The sequence below is a fragment of the Drosophila arizonae genome, chromosome X (assembly GCF_054131065.1).
Source record: "Drosophila arizonae isolate 15081-1271.41 chromosome X, UAZ_ARI_1.0, whole genome shotgun sequence".
Classification (NCBI taxonomy): Eukaryota; Metazoa; Arthropoda; class Insecta; order Diptera; family Drosophilidae; genus Drosophila; species Drosophila arizonae.
In genome coordinates, this window is record NC_142927.1 from 7,636,198 (window position 1) to 7,649,140 (window position 12,943).

The following is a 12,943-nucleotide window of genomic DNA, read 5'->3' on the forward strand; positions in this document are numbered from 1 at the left end:
TGTGTGTGTGTGGGGTAAATGTCGCCTATTGTACATGTGTATAATTGCAATATGCGTGTATGTATGTCCATGTGTATGTATACATACATATATATATATATAGAAACTTGCACATATGAGTCGGAATAAAGTAGCAAATGAAATGCAGTCAGAAAAACTAAGTACAACACATACGTGTATACACACACATGTGTATGTGTATGTGTGTGTGCTCCGCCATATGGTGGCATATGCAACTGTGTGTGTATGTGTGCATATGTAAGCTTAATGTAAGGGTATGTAAGCGGCAGGGAGGCGGCTCTGAACGTGCCGTAGTTACGGATATGGCGTTGGTGTTGTTGCTGATGTTGTTGTTGTTGCTGTTGTTGTTGTTGTTGTTACTGCGTGTCCTGCAGGCTTAACGATAACATTGTGGCAATTTTATTTGCCCACAATCTGTTGTTATGCCTCGAGTACGAATACGAATACATATGTATGTATGTATGTCTACTGCAGGCCGAGGCCCTATGCCCAGCGAGATAGCGAGACAGAAAGTCAGAGCGACAGAAACAGTAGAAGGGTGTGAGAGAAAGAGAGAAAGAGAGAGAGGGAAAGACAGCGGGACTTTGCCAAACAGGAAGGAAGAGAACGAATTTCAGCGGAAGGAAACACTAAAATGTTACTTTAAATAAATTGCACTACTCGTACACACCGTACACTCTATTATTTTCTCCAAAGGGAGGCCAATGCATTGCACTGGCAATGGCGACGACGACCCAGGGGTGACATGGACAACCACAAGCCCGGAGATACTTGTATTTATACATACATATATATACACATACGTATATGTATATACATATCTATATACATATATAGAGACATGTACGTTTGCTTGTGCATATGTGTATCCATATAGATAGCGCTACCCACATGTGGGCCCAAGTGCGATTGCGAATTCAACCCATTCGATGCATTTATTTATTTGGACACTGAACGCCCACGCGGAGGCAGCTAAATTTACGAGCCATTTTAATCGATCTAAAATTAAAATCGCATGCATAGCAACCCCCTAAAATGTGCTAACCACAAGTTTGCATTTTATCAATGGCATCCTAATAAGTAGCACCGCCAGACCTCTGACCTATGCCAAACTGGGCATTTATTTCACATACATATTTCATTTGAGATTGAAACTCAATTTAGTAAAAGCGTAATATTTGAAGAGTTTTCAGTGCCTTTAATAAATATTGGGATCGGTTTATATCTAGAGGTCGCCTTTGTATCTTAGTTTCAATTTCAAGGAATATCTATATATTATATTGAGTATATGCAGATTTAGTATTATATTGAAAGTATTTTGCTTAGTCTGGTAGCTACTGGGTATTACATAACCCATCTATTGATGTTTTTTTTTTTGCACTTAGCATGTAAGCTGTTCATCTGTTTCTATACATAGGCGCTGTTACACTATGTTTTAACTAAAGTCTTATAATTGGTATTTCTTTTGGTATTAAAGGTGCGCATCATCTCCGACCACAAATTGCTGTTCAGGCTAGAACTTAAGTCGGAATTTTCTTTATCTAGTTCCCTTAACTAATCTATTAGTACTTTGATTCACAAAGAAATTCAACTTTATCGACGGACGGTTGGATCGACTAACGGATAGACTGACGGGGTTTGTCACATCCTCTTCCACTAAACGTTAATGTATTTCCCATTTGAATGGGCTTTTAGGAGATTGTTCTTGGCACGGGTTAATGCAATCCAATACTTTTTTTTTTTTTTTTTTTTTTTTTTTTTTTTCCTATACAAACTTTAACTTTTCGTTCTTCTTCTGCTAGCCCTGCTAGCTTGGTAGTTATATATTTCCATCTCATTGTCCCGATTCACACCAAATATAAAAATGCATAATTCGTTTTTTTGTTTTTATATTTTTCATGATATTTTATTGCAAACATATATAGCTTAAATATGAGTTGAAGGTATTTGCCTGGTTACTGCCTCAGAACTATCCCACTATATGATACTCTAGGATTCTCGTAAAAGAAGACAACAGAAAAAAAAAACATGTATATAAACTAGAAAGATAGATCATATCGATACAGTAATTGGTAATCAGTTTAGTTTGCCCTATTGAAAGCATTTTGTTCTTTATCATCATCATTATCGTTGACTCGTTTTCAATTTGTTATCATACAATACATATAGGGATTCTCCATACATTCACAAAAAAAAAAAAAAAAAAAAAAAAAAAAAATTCATAGTTGTAGTAGTCGACACCACCCACCCACACATATCTATGTCAAGAATGCGCTTAGAGGCTATGCTTACATAATCGAGTATCACTAACAATATATATCGTTATTAATTAATATATGAATTTGCTTTATTATTCGCCCTCTTCTCATCATTATCATTATAATACGTATTATCATTATTGCTGTAATGACGATTATTATTATTATAATTTATTTTTATTATTATTATTACTCAATTCTCTACAATTTCATGCTTGTACACAAAACAACAGTTTTTATAAATACAAGTTTAAAAAAAAAAATGGGGGTCTCATTATTTTATTTATATATATGTATGTATATATATATATATAGAAAAAAAAAATGCTAGTTGATCCATCTAATATTTTATATTAGCCTAGTAAAAGTATTGTTTATAATGAGCGCCGGTGAGCCAAGCTGCAGTTTGGATTGCGAATACTTTCTCCTCGTCCTTCTTCGATCGATAAGTCGACCTATCGATTCATCGATTATGATTATGAGCAATGCTGTGTAGTCCTAAGTTTTAGCCTGATATTGCATGAATGAATTGTTGCTGTCCGACGACGATGCTTCAGTGATAAAATGCCAGCGCCTTGGCATAGTACGAGGTACATGGTCATGATATGCGATCCGGCGACTGCCGCTGGCTCTGTCCGGCCTCCTCGCCGGCCGCCTGCATGTGCATGTGTGTGTGCGCATGCGCATGCCCATGATTCGCCTGCGCATCGTACTCGGGCGATCCAGATCCGGAGCCGGAACGCGGACCCATGCCCATCAGCGAGACGCTATCGCAGCCGCGTGCCCCAACGGGCGGTGTTATCGAGTGCTGGGAATTGGAGTCGGAAGAGGTGCGACGGCAGAACGGACTGAGGGCACTGGCACCCGCCAGCATGTGGTGCGTCAGGGGTGGGAAGCGCGGCAGTCGCAGGCCGGGGAAGAGCAGCGGATTACTGGCATGATTGAGCAGCAGACGTGGATCGGTTGCCGGCATGAAGCCCGGATTCGGATTCGCATTGACACTGACATTGGCATTTGGATCGGCAAATCCGACCGGCACCTGGCCGTGGCCGTGGCCAGCATGGAAACGATGCTGCAGTGCCTCGAAGCAGAGCGGCATGCTTAGGCCATGTGCACCCGCACAGATGCGTGCCAAAATCTCGGCGTGAATGCTGCTGGGCATGCCGCCGGCTGCGGTAACGGGACCGCCAGCAGCGACGCCAGCACTACCGAAGGCCTTGTTGTTGTTGATGTTCATCAGCTCCAGCAGCGGATCGGGCGGCAGCAGCAGATTGTGCTCGTCGCTGGTGGAGAGCAGCTTGCGATGCAAGTTGAGGTTCGAGCTGTGGCGATCGCGGCTGCGCTTCGAGGGGAAGGCCGCATTGCAGCCGTCGATGTTGCACTTGTGATGGAGCTTCAGGTGGACGCTTTGGTAGTGGGTCTTCAGGTGGAAGTGGTTCTGAAAGATGTCACCGCAGGCGGTGCACTTCAATGGATTCTCCTTGTCGATGGGTACCTCTGGTTCGGGCTCTGGTTCCGGCTCCGGCTCGGGCTCGGGCTCGGGCTCGGGCTCGTGCTCGGGTTCCGGCTCCTGTTCTGCTTCCGGTTCTGGCTCCTGCTCGTCATCTCTTTCACGCTCCGCTTTCGCCTTGATGCTGCCATTGGAGTCACGGCTCTTGCTCGTCATGCTCTCAGTCAATATAATGTTGTTGTTGTTGCTGCTCTTGCTCAAGCACTCCTCGACCGCTGCACGACCAAAGCTGGGCTCCTCGTCGCCCAGCAGCTCCTGCTTGATGCGCATATAGCGATTCTCGTCCGCATCGGCGCCATAGCTCAAGGCCAGCTCATCCAACGGCTCCTGCTTGATAATCGATCCCCCACTGGTCGTGCTCAGCGACAGATCGAGCGTGCCAACTGCCTCGTCTGGGTGGGCGTACGGATTCCCTGCCGTTGCCACGTCCGGCCGTGACACAGCCTTTGGCTGCTGCACCTTCTCCATTGGCTGCTCCCCCTCCTCATCGTCGTCTTCGAGCTCCATCTTAATGTGCGACTTGGCCTCGCTGGTGTAGGGCGTTAGCGGGGGCGAGGGTATCGCCTTGGTGGACTCTGTGGAGCCGGTTAACACCTCGGCTTCTTTGGCTGTTGCGTCCAGCTGGGCGGCCAATGGCGCATCTGTTCCTATTACTGCGGCTGCGGCTGCTGCTGCTGCTGCTGCCGCAGCTGCCACTGCATCCACATCCTCCTCCTTGAGCTTGATCTTCTTGATGGACAGGTCGGCGGCCACATCGTAGTTATCCAGTGAATTGTCGCAAGAGTTCTCATCCGATTGCACGGTGCAGCGCACCGGATTTTGGCTTTTGCGTTTGCGTTTGCTCGCCGTCGTCTGGCCGAGGGCGTGCGAGGAGTCGGTGAGGCTCTGTGAGTCCTCGTGCTGTTCATCAGCCTCCGGGCAGGGCTCCGGCTCAGCCTTGCTCGGACAGGGGCTTGGCTGTTGCTGTTCTTTGGTTTGACTGTGACTGTGACTGTGACTGTGAATGTGGCTGTGACTGTGACTGAGATTGTGACTCTGACTGAGATTGTGAGCGTGACTGTGACCGAGACTGTGACTGAGGCTGTGGCTGGAGATGGCCGAGGTGGAGCGCTCGTCGCTCTCGTTGCCATTGTCCAGCATATAATCATCGTGGCTGTGCTTGTCCTTGTCGGGAATGCTGTCCAGCTCATCGCCGACCACAACAATGCCATCCCCATCGGGATCATCGTCATCATCGTCGCCATCTCCCTCGCCATCCGCCTCGTCATCATCGTCGTCGTCATCGGGCATGTGGATGCCCACCTCGAGTATCTCGTCATCGTCATCGTCCTCGTCGCCCGGCTCGAGCGCCGTCTTGCGGCGCTGTCCCTCGTAGCGGCCGAGCATGCCGTTGCTGTCCATGTAGGAGCGCCGCAGATACTCCTGGCCATGCTTCAGCTCCATGCCGCCCATCGCATGGTGTCGCAGATCGGGCGGCGGTGTCAGCAGCGGGAAACTGCCGAACGGACCCAGCCCAGCCATGATGCCGTTCGGCGCCTGCAGCAGCAGCGGATGCGGCTGGGCGCTGCGTCCGTCATGGGGCGAGATCTTGCGGCGCAAGTGCGGCGAATGCAGCTTCGGATTCGGATTGGCGCTGTGACGATTGCGCGAACGCCGCGAGCTGAACATCATGCTGCAGCCGTCCACCGTGCACTTGTGCATCTCGCGCAGATGCACCGCCGAGAAGTGGATCTTGAGGGCGCCCTTGTCGCAGAATGTCTTCAGGCAGACATTGCACTGGACGCGCTTCTTGCCGGTCACCGGATTGATGAACTGAGTACCCAGATTGGCCGGCATTGAGCCCCACTGGCGCTTGCTGCCCGGCGAGTGGCCCGATTTGCGGCTGGCGCGCATATTCGAGCCGGACCCGGCTCCGGAGCCAGAGCCAGAGGCCAGTGCTAGGCGTGTCAAGCGCTGCGATCCGCTAGCTGGCTGTGCACCCGACGCACTGGACGAGGAGCAGCTGCTGTTCGACTTGTCCCCGGCCACGGCGGCGGCCAAGTGACGAGATTTGCTCGAGATGCTCGAATCCTCCGGCGAGGTGGGTTGTCCGGCCTTGTGATGATGCGAATGCGAGTGCTGCTGATACTGGCTGTGACTGTGGCCGTGACCAGGGCCGTGACCGTGACCGGGTCCGTGGCCGTGACTGTGGCCGTGACTGTGACTGTGACTGTGATTCACCTGTGCGTGATTTGGCGAGTGCGGCCCATGGCCGTGACTAAGTTCTGCGACGCTGCCGGCCAACGACACCTGATTGTTGTTCGATTGCTGCTGCTGCTGCTGCTGTTGTTGTTGGTGTTGTTGCTGCTGCTGCTGCTGTTGCTGCTGCTGCGGCGGTGGCGGCGGTGGGGGTGGCGGTGGTGGCAAGTGATACGGCAACGGATGCCCGGCCATTGCCATTGCGCTAAAGAACTGATTGCTCTGGGCAGCAGCCGCAGCAGCTGCTGCCGCCGCTGCCACCGCAGCGTTCTTCTCGCTTGCTGTGGTTGCCTCATTGATGCGGCGACGCGCCTGCGCCAGCACCGCCGCCTGCTGCTGCAGGTGCTGGTGGTGCACGAAATCCGTCGCGTTCGGCGGCGCACCGAACGAGTTGATTTTGCGAAAGTCAAAGGGCTGCATGTTCTGCAGATCGCTCAACGGATTCAGATGCGCTGCGCTCATGCTCGTCGCCGGCGGCGATGTGCCGGTGCCGCAGATGTTGCGCTCCCGTTCCCGTTCCCGTTCCCGCTCCCGCTCCCGATCACGTTCACGTTCCGTTGGCGATGGCGAAGGCGGGTTGCGAAAGTAGCTGGCGGATAGCTTCTGATGCAGCTGCGACTGGAAGTGTAAAAAGTGAGCGTTCATGCACTGCGTCTGGGACGGCGTCTGTGCATGAGCCTGGGCCTGTGCCTGCGCCTGCGCCTGCGCCTGGGCCTGGGCCTGGGCCTGAGCCTGAGCTTGGGTCTGGGACTGGGAGTGGCTCTGCTGGGCAGCTGGGCCAACGGAGCCAGCGCTTAGTGCATGGCGCGTCGGCAGCGGCAGCGGCAACGGCTGCGGCGAGCTGCGTCGACTGGGTGTCATAACCATGGGACAGCCGTTGGGACTTCTCACTTGCCGCTCGCTCCCAGCGGAGCGCCTGAGGTGCTCGATGTGCAGTCGATGATCATGGCCGGGCGGCAGCGTATAGCGATAGCCAAGCGGCAGGCCGGGATAGTCAGATGGAGCGGCTCCAGCAGCAACGGCACCCGGGACACTGTGTGGATCTGTGCTGCGGCTGCGATTGCCGATCGCCTGCTGTGGCGGATGTGTATGCGAATGCGGATGCGGTTGCGGATGTGGATGTGGATGCGTGTGCGACTGCTGCGACTGATGCGTATGCTTTTCCTGACCAATATTCATCAAGAGCGTCTGCCTTACAAGCTACCGTTAATCTATATAGAGCTGTGACAATACGTTAGACTAGACACTGATATAGTATGTTTCCGTTGCAGATCCAGAAATATTCGTTGTTTTTGCTTCCAAAATATTGCGACAATTTTCGAAGCTGCAATGAGAAAACGAAAAAAAAAAGTATAATGTAGACTAAGTATTATGACTAAAAGCTAAAGGGATCCAGTGAGAATGAGTAAGAGGAAGAGAGCTACTGAGTTAGAGCTACTGAGGCTAGATAAAAAGGGAAAAGATAGAGTGAGACAGAGACGAAAAAAGAGAGGGAGGAATGGATGGAGTGAAAGAGAGAGGATAGAACGCTACGAAAATAGCGAGAAGGAGCGAAAGAGCGGCTGAGAAAGAGAGAGACGGATACTGCTGAGGGAGCAAGAGGTTGATAAAAAGAGAGAGGTACATAACAATAGCGAAAGAGAGAATGAGGGACAGAGAGGGAGAGATTGAGAGAGAGAGAGAGAGAGAGAGAGAGAGAGGGGAAAGAAAAGGAAGAAGAGAAGGTACAAACTCTCTGATGCTATCTCTCTTTTCCTCATTGTTTAAATCTGTTTCTCTCTTTGTCTCCTTCTCTCTCTTTCTAACTACTTATTGCTCTTTCCCTCCATAATTCTATGTCTCTTTCTAGCTTTCTCTCTCTCTCAAATTTATTTCTCTCTTTGTCTCTTTCTCTCGACCTTTTGCTCACCCCCTAGCTCTCTCTCTCTCTCTCTCCATTCATTCGCTCTCGTTCTCATTCTCACTCTCCCTTTTCTTAATTCGCTTGTTCAGGTATTAAGCGTTAGCTTTACAAATTCATTTAAACATCTAAATTCCCCTAATTATTATTTATTATTTTCCATTCGCAATATATAATTAATTGTCACATGATCTGTAGGTATAATAAATCATTTCTTTAGGGCTTATTCGCCTGGCTCGCAAGCGTTCGATTCGAATTCGTGTCTTGTCATCGATGTGGTGCACAGCTCTCTTGGCCCTCTCCCTGCGCCCCGCCCCGCCCCTTGGCCCTTCGTTGGGGGCAACACGCACCCGTCGCTGTCACTGTTGCTGTCTCCATGTGAAACATTGTCCACTGCTGATGCTCAAGGAGTTCCACCGAAACGGCCTAACGAAGTGGCCAACAGACCTCCCAGGCGCACCTCAGCCAACTGCCATGTATTTTGCGTGTGTGTGTGTGTGCGCGTGTGCGTGTGTGTAAATATGATTATTTAAAAGAAAAATAAGAATAATGATGTGACAAATTCTGAGTGGACACTTCACGTTTTTAAGAGCGATGGTAACGATGCCGCACAGACAGTCACTGGACACACAGAGTGGACATTTGGCTGAACGAGCTGAGCTCTAGAGTTGCCCCGGCGTGACATGACAATGTACACACACACACACATACACAGAGGAAGAGAGCGAGAGGGAGAGGAAGAGGGAGAGACAAGTACCAGTGCCAATACGAGAAGAAGACGCTGACGCTCTGACGGTCTTCGTGCTGTCGACCATGGCCACTTCCACTTCAAATTCCCATGTCACATTCTTGTGCGCCGCACAAGAGGCGATCTCCATGTCGATGTCTAGCCAAAGACCGCCATGGCACCAGCCATAGAGCCAGCTAGACCCCCACCTCCCCACTACCAGCCCGTGCCCCAACCCAAGTCGCAGCTCGTGATCGCGATCGCGATCGCCATCGTTGTGCGACTCGGATACGCAAATTATGATTGGGAATGGCCTCGTCATCGTTCAACATCGTTCCCAAATGGTAAGCAGCATAAGCCGATCATTAAGCAACGAGGCGAGCACAAATTGCGCCTAATATCACCTAAATAGGTATATCGAATAGTGGTATACGTATTGCCAGCGAGAGCAACAACATCTTGTCGCAAATGCGTCAACACGAGCAGCGCTGCGGCAGAGCCACCGGAGACAATTTAGTTTAATTTTAGCAAATGAATGAATGACAGCGCTTGTTTTAACAGATTACGGATTGCAAGAGATGAAAAAAAAAAAACTACATTTTAAAACTACATTTTATTAGAGATAAAGAAAAAGATATGGCAACTGAAATTGGCTGTGAAAGAATGGGGATGGACAAGCAGATGGACAGGGCTAAATCAGCAGAGTCGATCTGATCAAGAATGTAATAAGGCCTTCGCCAGTATGCTGTATGCTTTATGCTGTATGCTGTGTATGCTGTATGCTGTGTATGCTGTATGCTGTATGCTGTATGCTGTATGCTGTATGCTGTATGCTGTATGCTGTATGCTGTATGCTGTATGCTGTATGCTGTATGCTGTATGCTGTATGCTGTGTATGCTGTGTATGCTGTATGCTGTATGCTGTATGCTGTATGCTGTGTATGCTGTATGCTGTGTATGCTGTATGCTGTATGCTGTATGCTGTATGCTGTATGCTGTATGCTGTATGCTGTATGCTGTATGCTGTATGCTGTATGCTGTATGCTGTATGCTGTATGCTGTATGCTGTATGCTGTGTATGCTGTGTATGCTGTATGCTGTATGCTGTATGCTGTGTATGCTGTATGCTGTGTATGCTGTATGCTGTATGCTGTATGCTGTATGCTGTATGCTGTATGCTGTACTGCTGTATGCTTGTATGCTGTATGCTGTATGCTGTATGCTGTATGCTTGTATGCTGTATGCTGTATGCCTGTATGCTGTATGCTGTATGCTGTATGCTGTATGCTGTATGCTGTATGCTGTATGCTGTATGCTGTATGCTGTATGCTGTATGCTGTATGCTGTATGCTGTATGCTGTATGCTGTATGCTGTATGCTGTATGCTGTATGCTGTATGCTGTATGCTGTATGCTGTATGCTGTATGCTGTATGCTGTATGCTGTATGCTGTATGCTGTATGCTGTATGCTGTATGCTGTATGCTGTATGCTGTATGCTGTATGCTGTATGCTGTATGCTGTATGCTGTATGCTGTATGCTGTATGCTGTATGCTGTATGCTGTATGCTGTATGCTGTATGCTGTATGCTGTATGCTGTATGCTGTATGCTGTATGCTGTATGCTGTATGCTGTATGCTGTATGCTGTATGCTGTATGCTGTATGCTGTATGCTGTATGCTGTATGCTGTATGCTGTATGCTGTATGCTGTATGCTGTATGCTGTATGCTGTATGCTGTATGCTGTATGCTGTATGCTGTATGCTGTATGCTGTATGCTGTATGCTGTATGCTGTATGCTGTATGCTGTATGCTGTATGCTGTATGCTGTATGCTGTATGCTGTATGCTGTATGCTGTATGCTGTATGCTGTATGGTGTATGCTGTATGCTGTATGCTGTATGCTGTACGCTGTATGCTGTATGCTGTATGATGTATGCTGTATGCTGTATGCTGTATGCATGCACACATATAAATAAAATGCACACAACATATATAAATATAAATCAAAATTCGGAGACTCTAGCTTGTAGGATGTACGAGACGAGTATTATGCAGTCACTTATACCCATTGAAAGTTCTCGGATATACAGCAGATTACATAAGCATTGAGCAATGTCACTTTCAATAAATAATATTGTTATTGACAATTGTACATGTGTCCATAAGTAGATACAGATATACACATACACATATAGAGATGCATATATGTATGTGTACAGTTTGCTTCTCTTTGAAGCTCGTATTGTTTCGATATTATTGTTATTACGACAATCGCTTGTTGTTTGTCGTCTGTGGGCAGTTTGCATGACATATGTCATCTCGGGCAAGTCATTTAAATACTGCACAAATTGTATTTTAATTGCCACCTGTTCGTGAATGTTGTTGTTGTTGCTGTTGTTGTTGTAATGACATTTATTTCGATTACGCCAAGCTCAAAGCCCAGTTTACTTGACGCTCTTGGCTCTGGCCACTTGCCCAGCAGAGATGAACGCTGGCCAAGTTTTAATTGCTTTCGACTGAGACATACATATATATAGCTATATATATGTATGTGTATATGTGTATCGTATGTCTGTCTGTCGATTTATTTAGTTTCATTTGTCACTGTTGCCAAACAAGTTCTCAGCTGTGGCTTTGCCTGACGTTGTTGCTTATTGAAATATTTGTGTAATTATTTCAGGCGTTGCCCATATTTAACAAAATTAAATGACATTTTTTTGTATTTCTCTCAACTACGTTTTAAGGTGTGAATCAATGGGCTTCAGTTTAAAGTGATTTTCTATAATCAAAATTTCCGGTTTATAGACTCACAATAAATCACAGTTGACCTGAACAAATTCAATTATACAACTTTTTGACTTCCATTTGGCTATGTCAACTGGTTCTAATGAAGCACCTTTACTTTCCCTAGAAATTCATTAAAATTTCATAATTCTCAAAAAGACCACCAGAAAATTAATACAGAAATATTCATCTCTCGGCTTAGCGCTGCCAGGCCGGGCCAGACCAGACACCAATCATCTTTATTGGCTTTATATGTATATATATAAATACTACGTATATATATATATATATATCTGTATATATTTTTTAAAGGTAACGCATTTCGAAGGCCATAAAGCAGAAGCCATAAATGCGTGTTAAAGTCGACCAACAAAAATTTCAAATGTCAACCATTAAACGAACCGAATGTCCCAAAAGATGCCATAAAGAGGCGTTCAGGAGTTGCCAAAGAGAGAGAGAGAGGAAGAGAGAGAGAGAGGGAGAGAGCGAGGGGCAGCCCAGAAGCGACAGCGTGTCGTATTCTCTCTATTTTGTAAAACTTAATTTATTAAACACATAAAAAGTGTCAACACGGCTTGCTGCATATAAAATATGTGTATATACAAATACACAGATACATATATACGTAGATACATATGTGTTGGTCAAGCCGGCAGCCGGCAGCCGGCAGCTAACGCTCCAACGCTCCAATCTTCCCATGGTCTCCCTCCGCCGTCTGTGGCCGAGTCAAAGCCGCCAGCAGCGTGACCACCGCATCACTTCAGTTTTGATTATGAACGCCTCTGATCGCCTCCGACTGCCGCCGAACAAAGCTTAACAAAGTGATTTCAACAAAAATTTTATATTCTCTTCTTGTTGTTGTTGTTGTTGTGTGTGTGTGTGCTTTTTTTTTTTAATATGCAAATCGCTTTAGGATCGTTGACGGACACCGCTGTTGCATTGCCAACAGCAACAGCTACAGCACAACAAAAACAACAGCAGCAACAACATCCAGAGGTGGGAAGCTAAGACAACAACAGAGCGCCAACAGACGCTGGCATCCATGTGAGTGCTCAATGGCAGGACATGGACACGAACATGGACACGAACCGGGACATGGGCATGGGGCATGGGGTAGGAGCTGGCGGTTTTTGGCATTGCCTCTGACACATTTTGGGCGACAAATGCATATTCATCTTCGGCGACTAAGACTGTGGCGCTACTTGTACCGGCCGGGTCCCCATGTCTCTCCCGATCAGTTCTGAATGTGTTGGATATTTTTTTTTCGATTTGGTTTCCTTAGCCTTTCGGGAGCACAGCAGGAGCTGGCATTCTCCGTATTGTTCACAGCTTTGTAAGACCCTTGGCTCAGTGAACGCAATTTAGAGCTGAGCCCTGTGTAATTGAATCAAGCACCAGAGATGCTCAGCCAAGCAAATCAACAGATAGCAAATGGAAAACGAACGCCCGAACGAACGAACGAACACGATCGGTAGGGAGGCAAGGTGTGAATTTGCCACTATG

At 47.5% G+C, this 12,943-nt stretch overlaps 1 protein-coding gene across 11 annotated transcripts in view; it reads right to left on the minus strand.

Moving 5' to 3' along the window:
* Positions 1-1,897: 1,897 nt before the first annotated feature.
* The window catches only part of disco-r (disco-related basonuclin zinc finger protein), a 36,241-nt gene continuing 25,195 nt past the window's right edge, over positions 1,898-12,943 (minus strand). For all 11 annotated transcript variants that reach the window (XM_089473278.1, XM_089473285.1, XM_089473282.1 and 8 more), the window contains one exon: positions 1,898-7,351. In XM_089473278.1, the coding sequence (XP_089329404.1) occupies positions 2,878-7,206 (4,329 nt within the window). In that variant the 5' untranslated portion in view covers positions 7,207-7,351 and the 3' untranslated portion in view covers positions 1,898-2,877. The remainder of the gene's footprint in view (positions 7,352-12,943) is intronic.